Consider the following 12,223-nt stretch of genomic DNA (forward strand, 5'->3'; position numbering starts at 1 on the left):
AAGGTCTTTTAGGCCTTTTTTAATCTATAAATTTAATGTCTACATATAGTGATTATTGAATATTACAGAAAAATATACTATATCCCTTTGTTTTTTCTTAACTAATTTTGACTAGAAATTTAGTGCATTAATATTGACTACTATAGTTTGGTAGGGTTTTTGGTTGGATATTACATGATTTTCATAATCCTCTAATAGGTACATGTTATGAATGAGACTTAACTTTTCCAAAGAGACCATCAGTACATGAACTTTCATAAGCTAAGGTGACTTGGATATTTAGTTTTAAAAGATTGATTACCATAAGCCCAAGTGCAGGAAGATGATTCTCATGGCAGGTTATTCCTGTGTTTAATGTTACTGTTCCAGGTACTTGTGTATTTCATGCATATAAAAATTCTGAGCGTTAGCCGTTTGGTCACGTTGCCTGGGGGAGGGAGGGTGATAGGAATTGGGTGTAAGGGATGTAGAGGACAGCACGGTCCATTTCCTGTCACGAGAGTACTTCAGAATGTTTTAAGCAAGATCATTTGTGCATGTTTTTCTAAAGATCCCCTTATTATTCAGCCACTGAGAGGTAGAATATTAAGAGACTACTGACAAGGCAGGCAGTTAGTTTTTAGTTGAAACTGCATTAAATAAAAACTATTTTCTTGCTCTGTGGAAGCTTGTGAATTTTTTTAAAAAGCTGCTTGTTCTCCCCATTTGCAGGTTCTATACAGAGTAATGAGATGTGTGACGGCTGCAAACCAAGTGTTTTTTTCTGAGGCTGTGTTGACAGCTGCTAATGAGTGTGTTGGTGTTTTGCTCGGCAGCTTGGATCCTAGCATGACTATACATTGTGACATGGTCATTACATATGGATTAGATCAGCTGGAGAACTGCCAGACTTGCGGTACAGATTATATCATCTCAGTCTTGAATTTACTCACATTGGTATGTGAATTCTTTCTTGTGGCTTATAAATATGTTGTTTTTTCAAGACCTTAAATTTAAATTAGTGTGGAAGAAATGAAGGCCTTGGTTGTTGTTTTTTTTTTTAAGAGTGCATTAGTCTTATTTTTATAATCTAGTTTGCTTTTGCCCTGTTATCTGTTTATTTTTAGTGTTTGATCTCAGTGTAGCTTTTATTCCTTTTTTTTTCTTTTTTTAATGAAACATTGTCTTTCATATAAGACTACTTAGTATTCCTGGTAAAATATTATATGGATACTTGGTAACTATTTTGAAAGACCTTGTTGTGTTTTATTTTCCATATGAAACTTGTTTTATAGTTTTTATTCTTAACCATAAGTATTCTTCCTTTCCACCATTTATTATGAACATTTTGAAGTATATAAAAGAGTAGTATAATAAATCTCTGTATACTTAATACTGTTTCTCTAATTAGAAACATATGGTCCATCTGGTTTCATCTAGACCTCTCTGACGCGCTAGCTCTTCCTTGCTCTGCCTCTATCCCCAACTGGATTGTTTTAAAGCAAATTCTACATGCTGTTCTACTGAACATTTCTGCTGAAGTTATACCTTTTTTTGCCAATATTAAAAAAAAAATGCACATGTTTAAGTATAGATACATGAATCCTATTTAGGGATCTAGACATTTTAATGTCATGTTAAGGCCTTAAGATGCAGTTTAGATATATTACTTTTTAATTAATAGATATTTTTCAGAGCAGTTTTTAGGTTTACACAAATACTGAGCTTTAAGTATGGAGTTCCCATATCTTGTCCCACAATAGTGTCCCTCATTATTATTTTTTTTTAAAGATTTTATTTATTTATTTGTCAGGGAGAGAGAGAGAGAGCATGAGCACAAGGAGGGGAGCAGCAGGTAGAGGGAGAAGCAGAAGCAGGCTCCCCACTGAGCAGGGACCCCGATGTGGGGACTCGATCCCAGGACCCTGGGATCATGAGCTGAACTGAAGGCAGACGTTTAACTGACTCAGCCACCCATGTGTCCCAGTTTCCCTCATTAACATCTTGCTTCGTTGTGGTACATTTATTACAACTGATGAGCCATATTGACATGTTATTAACTGAGGTCCATAGTTCACCTTAGGGTTCATTCTCTGGATTGTACGTTCTGTGGGTTTTGACAAATGAATAATGCCACATATTCATTATTGAGGTATCGAACAGAGTAGTTTTGCTGCCCTAAAAATCCCTTGTGCTCCACCTGTTTGTCCCTCCTTGTTCTTTGGTAACTATAGATATTTTTACTGTCTCCATAGTTTTGCCTTTTCCAGAAGTTTATATTGGTGGAATCATAGTATGTAGCCACGTCAGATGGGCTTCTTCACTTAAAGTTCTCCCATGTCCTGTTGTGTCTTGGTAGCTCACTTCTTTTTATTTTATTCTTTTTAGATCGTTGAACAGATAAATACAAAACTACCATCATCATTTGTAGAAAAACTGTTCATACCATCATCTAAACTACTGTTTTTGCGTTATCATAAAGAAAAGGAGGTAAGTGTTGCATTGAGAAGGACTTTTGGTAACTTCAGTCATTGAAGAGTTTACTCAAGTTGCTTCCTAGGCTACATAAGTAAAGTGGGAATGAAATGATAAATGTTTTAAAATACAGTGATTAAATGATTTATTAGTATTTGTTGATTGTCATACCACTGTGCCATATACTCTTCTTAATTACTGTAATTTGTTTTATTAATATTTTATAAAACAAGTTATATTTAAAAAGTTATAAATTCAGAAGTATAGTATATCACAAATTTCATTATTAGCTTCTCATCTGACTCCCAGTCAGAACCACTATAGACTTTCCAAGTGGACAGAAGAAAACGAATTGTAATATTCTTTCTTTTCTTTTCTTCAAGATTTTATTGATTTATTTGACACACAGAGTGAGAGAGGGAAGGGAGAGAGCAAGGGGAGAGGGAGAGGGAGAAGCAGGCTCCCTGCTGAGCATGGAGCCCGATGTGGGGCTCAATCCTGGGACTCGATCCTAGGACTGTAGGATCATGACCTGAGCCGAAGGCAGATGCTTGACAACTGTGCCCCTTAGGTGTTCCATAAATTGCTTTTTTTATGTGTGTTTTGATACCAGTCATTTTTAAAAAATGGCCTTCTGGGGCTCCTGGGTGGCTCAGTGGCTTAAGCCTCTGCCTTCGGCTTAGGTCATGAACTCAGGGTCCTGGGATCAAGCCCCACATTGGGGCTCTCTGCTCAGCAGGGAGTCTGCTTCCCCCCTCTCTCTGCCTACTTGTGATCTCTCTCTCTGTCAAAATAAATTTTAAAAAATCTTTAAAAAAAAAAACGATCTTTTAAGAACTTCTAATTTAGAGGACTCTAATAAAGTTTTGAAGATTTTTATAAATTTATTTACACATGTAGGTTTCCTAAGGTTGATTTTTTAAAAAAATTTAGGTCTTTGGTGTTGTGGACAGTGAATTTATTTTTCTTTTTCCCCAATTTTTAAAGATTATTCATTTATTTGACAGACAGAGATCACAAGTAGGCAGAGAGGCAGACAGAGAGAGGAGGAAGCAGGCTCCTTGCCGAGCAGAGAGCCCGAGGTGGGGCTTGATCCCAGGACCCTGGGATCATTACCCGAGCCGAAGACAGAGGCTTTAACCCACTCAGCCACCCAGGCGCCCCATGAATTTATTTTTCTTAAAATTGATTTGTACTATCACATTTGCAGTTAGTAATATTATTTTCCATTTAATTATCATTTTCTTGAATTCTCTCTTAAAGGTTGTTGCTGTAGCCCATGCTGTTTATCAAGCAGTGCTCAGCCTGAAGAATATTCCTGTTTTGGAGACTGCCTATAAATTAATTTTGGGGGAAATGACTTGTGCCCTAAACAACCTGCTACATAGTCTACAACTTCCTGATGCCTGCTCTGAAATAAAACATGAATCTTTTAAAAATCACATATTCAATGTAGACAATGCAAAATTTGTAGTTATATTTGATCTCAGTGCCCTGACTACAATTGGAAATGCCAAAAACTCACTAATTGGGGTGAGTCTTTACTTGCAGTGCTTTGTTTTATTCTTACTTAAGCCTCTCTTCATTGCATGTTTACCTATGTTATTTACTGCCATTATCATGTCAGTATCTCCAGAGTCACTATAGACCACACTGCCGTATGTATGTAGGACATGCCTGGATCATTAAAATTGACAGGAATGTTTCTTGCTGTTGTATTTCCCTTATCCCTTCCTTTCCTTGACAACAATTATAAAATTTTCTTATATTTGTCTTATTCTTAAAAAACGGTCTTTTATGAATTTATACGTATTCTAGCATGCTTATAAAAAAATGTGAGTGTTTTGCACAGTTCAGATTTGTGTAGTTCTTCTAATATGCAGGTTCTTCTTCCCCGCTTTTCTCCTCTTCACTAATGTTAGTGCTTACATATGGTCTTCTTTTTGAGTTCCTACTTTTCTCTAGGAATATTCATATATTCTTTCTTTTGGGAAAAGAATAAAGATTTCTTCCCTTTAAGAAGTTTGATGTGACCTTCCTTTTGACTGATAATTATTGCTTTGTTTATTTTTTCCCTTGTGTTAGACCTTTCATGATTGGAAGACATTACTTCTAATAAAAAAAATAGCGTATAATTAAAGGATTAGGTTTTCTAAAAGAGAAGGGAGGGAAAAGTCAAATTTTGATGTTTAGATTTGCGTGCTCTCCTGATCAGATTGCCTTGTATCACTCCATGAGTAGCAGTTCCTTCCCCCACTGCTAGTCATGGCTGATGGTGTACAGTAAACTCTACTCAGACCCTAAAATTTCGTTTTTGAGGAATTCACATTGTGTATAGATTTGAGGAGGTTTTTTTGTCTTGTAGTCTGGAAACAGAGTGGGTCAGGAAGGGGCAGGCAGATGGAATGGAGTACGTTAGCAGCAGAAGGAAAAGGGAAGGATGGGAACGGCTTAAGAAAGTGGTAAGATGTGCTGCTTTCCTCATCGGACAGGGCACCGTCCTGTTTAGTATACGGAAAATTGAGGAGATGCTGTTTGCTACATTGTGAGGTACAGAGGACTTTGTTTAGATCAGGAATCCATAGACGACAGCCCGTGGGCCAAATATAGCTCAGTACCCTTTTCTGTCTCTTTTAAAAAATTACTTTCCTTATGTGGGAGAGTGAGTGCAGGAGAGCGCAAGCAGGGGGAGGGGCAGAGGTAAAGGGTGAAGCTCCCCACTGATCAAAGAACCTGGCATGCTCAATCCCAGGGCCCTGAGATCATGACCTGAGCTGAAGGCAGACACTTAACTGACTGAGCCACCCAGGCACTCCTGTTTTTTCCTCTTTTTCAAAAAGTATCTTTATTGATCTGTAATTCAAATACCATATAATTCCCACTTAAAGTGTACATTTCAGGAGCACCTGGGTGACTCAGTTGGTGATATGTCCAGCTCTTGATTTTGGCTGAGGTCGTGATCTGAGCCACCTGATCTGAGGTCGTGATCTGAGCCCCTGTCATTTTAACTTTCAAAAATGTGTACATGTATTTTGAGGAATAAGCTTATATGTGTCTTGGAGGAGCCAAATATTTGTTTTCTTTTGTACATCATCAGATGTGGGCGCTGTCTCCAACCGTCTTTGCCCTGCTGAGTAAGAATCTGATGATTGTGCATGGTGACTTGGCTGTTCACTTCCCTGCCATTCAGTACGCCGTGCTCTACACGCTGTATTCTCATTGTACCAGGTACTGTACTGTACAGATACTTCTTACAAACAAGGGTTTGTTTTTTCTCTTGAGCTTTTGTGGGCTCTCATAAGAGTAGATTTTTAAAAATAGGTGTTGACTTTGGAATTGCTTTCTTTTTTTCAATTAGAGATGAAAAGGTGATTTTTTCCCTTTGTCTTCCAGGCATGATCACTTTATATCTAGTAGTCTTAGTTCTTCGTCCCCATCTTTGTTTGATGGAGCTGTGATTAGTACTGTAACTACAGCTACAAAAAAGCATTTCTCAATTATACTGAATCTTCTGGGAATATTGCTTAAGAAAGATAATCTTAACCAGGATACAAGGTAACTAAATAGTATTTCCTAATTTTAAGTGTTCTTCTGAACTTTTATTAATTTAGTTATGTAATTGGAGGGTAGGAAATCCAGATTATCAGGGTGGTAGGGTGGAGCAGCTTCATAAACTCTTCAAAATACAGCTTTATTATTTAGTTTAGGATTTCTGGTTCTTTCCCAAAAGAATTAAATGAAACCTCATTTAATTTATTAAATGAAACCTGCAGTGTTTAGTTGAAGAATGTTATCTGTAGAGGTCTTTATAATCTTTGCTACAACTTATGCTAGTTTGGGGACATTTTCTTAAAAGGCATGCAACTTTTTGACAAAGGAATTTCTATAGTTTGCGTTTTTGTTTCCTGTTGCTTGACATATTTAAAGAAACCAAAACCAAAGTAATGTAAGAAGAATAGACCTTTTTCTTTCTTTCTTTCCTTCTTAAGAAATCAACTGGTTATTTTGGGTTTCAGGAAACTGTTAATGACCTGGGCTTTGGAAGTGGCTGTGTTAATGAAGAAGTCTGAAACATATGCACCTTTATTCTCTCTTCCATCTTTCCATAAATTTTGCAAAGGCCTTTTAGCTAACAGTAAGTGATTTTTAAAAATTTTGTTATTCTGCACTTAAAAGGGATCTTTGGTAATGAACGATAGTCACTTAAACATTTTCATAACATGAAATGTTTAATTCCCATCTCAAGGGCAGATGCCTAATCTGTCTTAATTTTTTCTTATTCTTAATATGTAAGTTGTTTTTAAGTGATCGTTTAAGCTTATGTGAATGCTTATGCATTCTGTATACTTTTAAAATTCCCTTCAGAGAATGGTTGGGGTAAAACTCATGACTTTAAGTGGCTTTTGTTGAATGTGTCATTTTCCTAAATGTTACTACCAGCAAGGGTTCTAGGCAGGAGCAGGACCTAGTCCATCCATGGTAGGCATTTACTGTTTATTGAATGATTGAATGGGATCGGGAAGTTAGGACATGCTGGCATGTAATTTCTTTTGGCAAACTGAAAGTGTCTTTTAATTTCTAATAGCTCTCGTTGAAGATGTGAATATCTGTCTGCAAGCATGCAGCAGTCTTCATGCTTTGTCTTCTTCTTTGCCAGACGATCTTTTACAGAGGTATGCACTAAAGATCCTATCTTTGATCCTAGTCCTAATAACTTGAGGCTGTTGCTACACTCGTATTATCTGTTCCATTTTTTTGTAGGTGTGTTGATGTTTGCCGTGTTCAACTTGTCCATAGTGGAACTCGTATTCGACAAGCATTTGGAAAGCTGTTGAAGTCAATTCCTCTAGATGTTGTTTTGAGGTATAACGGTTGCATTAGAACAAAAACATCCCATGGTTGTGAGTGCCTGGTAGTCCTTTAGGAAGAGACAAATTGCCTATTAGTGAATCTTGTACGGCACCTCTCAGTGACTGAAGGGATGTCAGAGGGTCAAGTTGTGCAGGTCTAGAAGAAAGTAACAAGATTTTATATTTTTTATAAACTTAGAAGCTCATGATAATAAGTACTGAATAATTTATATACCACAGTGCCAAAATATGTTTCTTAGTAGTTCAGTTATTTGAAAAACTCAAGTGTAATCTTTATTGTTTTGATTAAGTTAATTTTCTTTTCTTTATTTTTTTTGTTTTTTGTTTTTAAAGATTTTATTTATTTGACAGCAAGAGAGATCACAGTAGGCAGAGAGGCAGGCAGAGAGAGGGGGAAGCAGGCTCCCTGCTGAACAGACAGGCCGATGTGGGGCTCGATCCCAGGACCCTGAGATCATGACCTGAGCCGAAGGCAGAGGCTTAACCCACTGAGCCACTCAGGCACCCCTGATTAAGTTAATTTTCGAGTTGTAACAACATTTCTGTTTTGAAGGCTCAGTTTTAATTTTTTATTTCTACATTCAGTTAACAAGAAAATAGCTCATTTACAATACAAAGTAACCTTTTGACTGAAACATTTTGTACAACTGTGACTTTATTTTCTTTCTACAGCAATAACAATCACACAGAAATTCAAGAAATTTCTTTAGCATTAAGAAGTCACATGAGCAAAGCACCAAGTAACACATTCCACCCACAAGATTTCTCTGATGTTATTAGCTTTATTTTGTATGGGAATTCTCACAGAACGGGGTAAGATTTTCTTTGACTCCTTCATGTGTGAAAGTTAATTAAATATTCTTGAATATCTTGACTCCATGCCCATTTTGCAGAGAAGATATGTCCGGAGTGGCAGAGTAGGAAGTGATATCTTCTCCAATGGATCATTTTTGTTTTCAGCAGTAAGAATTGCTTTGATGATAGTATCCGAAGAAACAAAAATGGGCTTTGAGATTGAGTGATGAAATGTGTTTGACAGTTAACTGCTCTGCCTAGTCATGAGTGTTTTGGGGAGAGGCCTAAGGACATAGACATTCCGCAGATGCTTAGTTGCAGTGAATGTTTTACCCCGATAGCCAGTGTCATAAGTCATTTACCCTAATAACCCATCCACACTGTACCCTATGCTGTTTTAACTATAAAAGACCTCACAATGAAAGGGATATAATGCTTCTCACTATTAAAGGTTTTGCCTTTTTGAGGTAGGAAAATTGTAGTCCTACTCCCATTCCCTTGGCAATTTTTTAAAAATTTTTAAATGAAGTTGTCATTGTCTGTTAAATATGAAACTGCTTTTCCCAGGAAGGACAATTGGTTAGAAAGATTGTTCTATAGCTGCCAGAGACTGGATAAGCGTGACCAATCAACAATTCCCCGAAATCTTCTAAAGACAGATGCTGTCCTTTGGCAGTGGGCTATTTGGGAAGCAGCACAGTTCACTGTCCTTTCTAAATTGAGAACCCCATTGGGCAGAGCTCAGGATACCTTCCAGACCATTGAAGGTAATCAGCTCTTTGTGCTTTTTCAAACTTCGTGATATAAATACTTTGAAACCCTTTTTATATTAAGAAGCAATGGATTTCTTAATCTTTGTTAAAACAAAAATTTGAGAGTGTATGCTTTGTTTTTCTTTAATACTCTTTCAGTCTTTCAGGTACTGTTTGTGAGAATAAACTTTCATAGAATAATGGTGTTGACAACAACATGGTTGTCTACTTTTGTTCAAAAACTAGGGGATTTGTATAGAGAAAACATTTTTTCCCATAAAAATAAGAAATCTTTCATGTTGGGAGTTTTGTTTTTAAATGATGGCTGTACAGGGAGATACTTGATATATGTGATTTTGTAAAATTATCTCCAACTTTTAGAATCTTTAAAGATTTCTTTTAAATTTGGAATGTTGTCTCTGCTTTAAGGTATCATTAGAAGTCTTGCAGCTCACACGTTAAACCCTGATCAAGATGTTAGTCAGTGGACAACTGCAGACAATGATGAAGGCCACAGTAGCAACCAGCTTAGACTTGTTCTTCTTCTGCAGTATCTGGAAAATCTGGAGAAGTTAATGTATAATGCATATGAGGGTTGTGCTAATGCATTAACATCACCTCCCAAGGTTGGTTTCAGTGGGCTAAGGGTTGGTTTGTAGCGATTTCATGGGCAAGCCTGGCAATGCTTGTAGAGCTGAAATCACAATACTCTTGTGTATTTGATACATCTATACTAGAATCTTAACCAATCCTGAGCTCTTCTTTTTCTTTATTCTAAAGGTCATTAGGACTTTCTTTTATACCAATCGCCAAACTTGCCAAGACTGGCTGACGCGGATCCGACTCTCCATTATGAGGGTTGGGTTGTTGGCAGGCCAGCCCGCTGTGACAGTGAGACATGGCTTTGACTTGCTTACAGAAATGAAGACAAATCTCTCTCAGGTAAAGTGTATTTGAAGATCTTTAAATCTCTTAATTAGAAATTTTGAGTTTAATTCCTTTACTGTGATTTAATCTATGGATGAAATAAGTTAAAATTTCTGTTCATTCAAACTTCTGTTTCAATGGTTTTGATTCAATTGTTTGTAAAAGCAGTAACTTCCAAAGTCACCTACTCATATTTTGTACTTAGAACCTGTCAAAGTACATATTACTTATGTTTAAGGGGTTGGAACTTTAAAGGTAATTCTTAGAAATTTGTGGAAGAAATAATTCTCATCATGATTTTAAAGAATTATATAACGTGTAGGAAAGTACATATAATTTATAGTATATGCATAGGTATATATGATGTTATAAGGGGAAAGTACTGGTTTATAAATGGGTTCAGTAAGTGGAATCCAAGAATAGCTAATGTTTATTAATTAGACATATTATCAATAAGTAGTATTCAGACAAAATTATCATTTTTTAATTCGTGGTTATTTATAGTTGATTTTTGCTCTATATTTAATTTATATGTTACTCCTACAGATACTGCAGTTTAAATGTCTGGGTAATTTTTTAGTTTGTAAAGATGGACACCCATATGTTAAGGTTGTGCTAGTTACCTTTTGTAGAAACATATATAAATTTTTAGGAATTATATTCTAGGAATATATTGCCATTGTTGTAAAAATAATTGTTAAATACATTTGCCTTTAAATGGGCTTAGATTATGATCAGTAGTTGTAAATTTAGTAGATACTTGAATTTTAATGGTACTGAGATCTGTGATTTATTTTTCTGAATGAACTTTAAGGGGAATGAGTTGGAAGTAACCATCATGATGGTGGTAGAAGCACTGTGTGAGCTTCATTGTCCTGAAGCTATACAGGGAATTGCTGTCTGGTCGTCTTCCATTGTTGGAAAGAATCTTCTCTGGATTAATTCAGTGGCCCAGCAGGCTGAAGGGAGGTAAGCTGGTAGGAAGGAAATAGGTGATAGGAAATCTTGACATTTTAAATCCTCTGTATTCCTGGCTAACTTTGTAGTTAAATGTTAAAGCAACTTTGTTCAGTTTTGGGGCGCCTGGATGGCTCACTGGATTAAAGCTTCTGCCTTCAGCTCAGGTCATGATTCCCAGGGTCCTGGAATCGAGCCCCACATCGGGCTCTCTGCTCCACAAGGAGCCTGCTTCCCCCCCCCCCCCTCTGCCTGCCTCTCTGCCTACTTGTGATCTCTCTCTGTCAAAAAAAATTAATAAAATCTTTAAAAAAAAAATTTGTTCAGTTTTAGCAATTGGAACTTGGTGCAAGTCACTTGACTAAGGAGCTGTCTTTAGTCTGTTCTTTAAGTAGCAGCAAAACTTAGATGCCTTTCTTATTTATGGATTAGTAAGAAATCTTCCTCAAAATATGATCTGCCAATTACTTGTCTTCTAAACCAGTCTGCCTGCCTGCCTTCCTTTTTCTTTCCCTTTTTTTTTCCCCCTCTTGAGAGGGAGCAGGGAAGAGGGACAGAGGGATAGAAAGAATCCCAAGCAAGCTCCATGCCCAGCACAGAGCCTGATGTGGGGCTTGATCGCACGACTCTAACATTATGATTTGAGCCTAAATCAAGAGTCAGACGCTTAACCAACTGAGTCATGCAGGCACCCCATACTTGTTTCATAAATATTTTTGAATTTGATTCTTAATTGATAACCTTTCATATCAGAATTTGGTACAAACCAGAATACTTGCTCATTAGCCCTGTGCATTCAACATTTAAACTTATTGATTTCACTAGGTAAAGGAACATGAATCATAATCTGTATATATTTATGTTAGTTTTACCAAATCTGGAAAATGTAGCAAATAAAGAACTCATAATTCCATCTGCCAGTGATAACTGTTAGTTTTGGTGCACATGCCTTTTTCGTTCTTACTTCTTTCATATTTAGTCTTTTCTCCACTTTTTCCAGAAATAGCTGTGTTTTTGCTGGTTACCTCATTTTCCTTTTGCCACTCAGCAATATTTTTAAAAATATTTTGCCATGTTAAATAATCTACAGTGTTATTTTTAATGACATAGTTGTATTTTTTGTGAGTGCACCATACTTTTTAGTATTCCTTACTTTTGGACAGTAAGGTTATTTTTGATGTTTATTACTAATCTTTTTTTTTTTTTTTTTAAAGATTTTATTTATTTACTTGAGTGAGAGAAAGGGCATGAGAGGGGAGAGGGTCAGAGGGAACCTGATGTGGGACTCTATCCTGCGACTCAAGGATCATGACCTGAGCCAAAGGCAGTTGCTTCACCAATCGAGCCACCCAACGCCCCTCTTTTTTACTAATCTTAATGCACTGTGGCCCTTAATTCTGTAAACTATAGTTTATAGTTGTTTTTATTTTCTTTGAATTCTCCTACAAGTTGATTTACTAGAAGAAA

General features: G+C 36.6%; 1 protein-coding gene across 4 annotated transcripts in view; it reads left to right on the forward strand.

Annotated features, from left to right (window-relative positions):
• The window catches only part of SMG1 (SMG1 nonsense mediated mRNA decay associated PI3K related kinase), a 108,497-nt gene that overhangs the window by 45,028 nt on the left and 51,246 nt on the right, over window positions 1-12,223 (forward strand). For all 4 annotated transcript variants that reach the window (XR_009349338.1, XM_059155181.1, XM_059155179.1 and 1 more), the window contains 13 exons: window positions 712-936; window positions 2,368-2,469; window positions 3,718-3,987; window positions 5,552-5,682; window positions 5,848-6,009; window positions 6,471-6,589; window positions 7,040-7,127; window positions 7,216-7,317; window positions 7,998-8,138; window positions 8,688-8,887; window positions 9,302-9,498; window positions 9,653-9,814; window positions 10,614-10,768. Coding sequence is in view for 3 of the 4 variants with exons in the window: in XM_059155181.1 (XP_059011164.1) it covers window positions 712-936; window positions 2,368-2,469; window positions 3,718-3,987; window positions 5,552-5,682; window positions 5,848-6,009; window positions 6,471-6,589; window positions 7,040-7,127; window positions 7,216-7,317; window positions 7,998-8,138; window positions 8,688-8,887; window positions 9,302-9,498; window positions 9,653-9,814; window positions 10,614-10,768 (2,054 nt within the window). In the remaining variant the exon portion in view is untranslated. The remainder of the gene's footprint in view (window positions 1-711; window positions 937-2,367; window positions 2,470-3,717; window positions 3,988-5,551; window positions 5,683-5,847; window positions 6,010-6,470; window positions 6,590-7,039; window positions 7,128-7,215; window positions 7,318-7,997; window positions 8,139-8,687; window positions 8,888-9,301; window positions 9,499-9,652; window positions 9,815-10,613; window positions 10,769-12,223) is intronic.

This window comes from Mustela lutreola, chromosome 17 (assembly GCF_030435805.1).
Source record: "Mustela lutreola isolate mMusLut2 chromosome 17, mMusLut2.pri, whole genome shotgun sequence".
NCBI lineage: Eukaryota > Metazoa > Chordata > Mammalia > Carnivora > Mustelidae > Mustela > Mustela lutreola.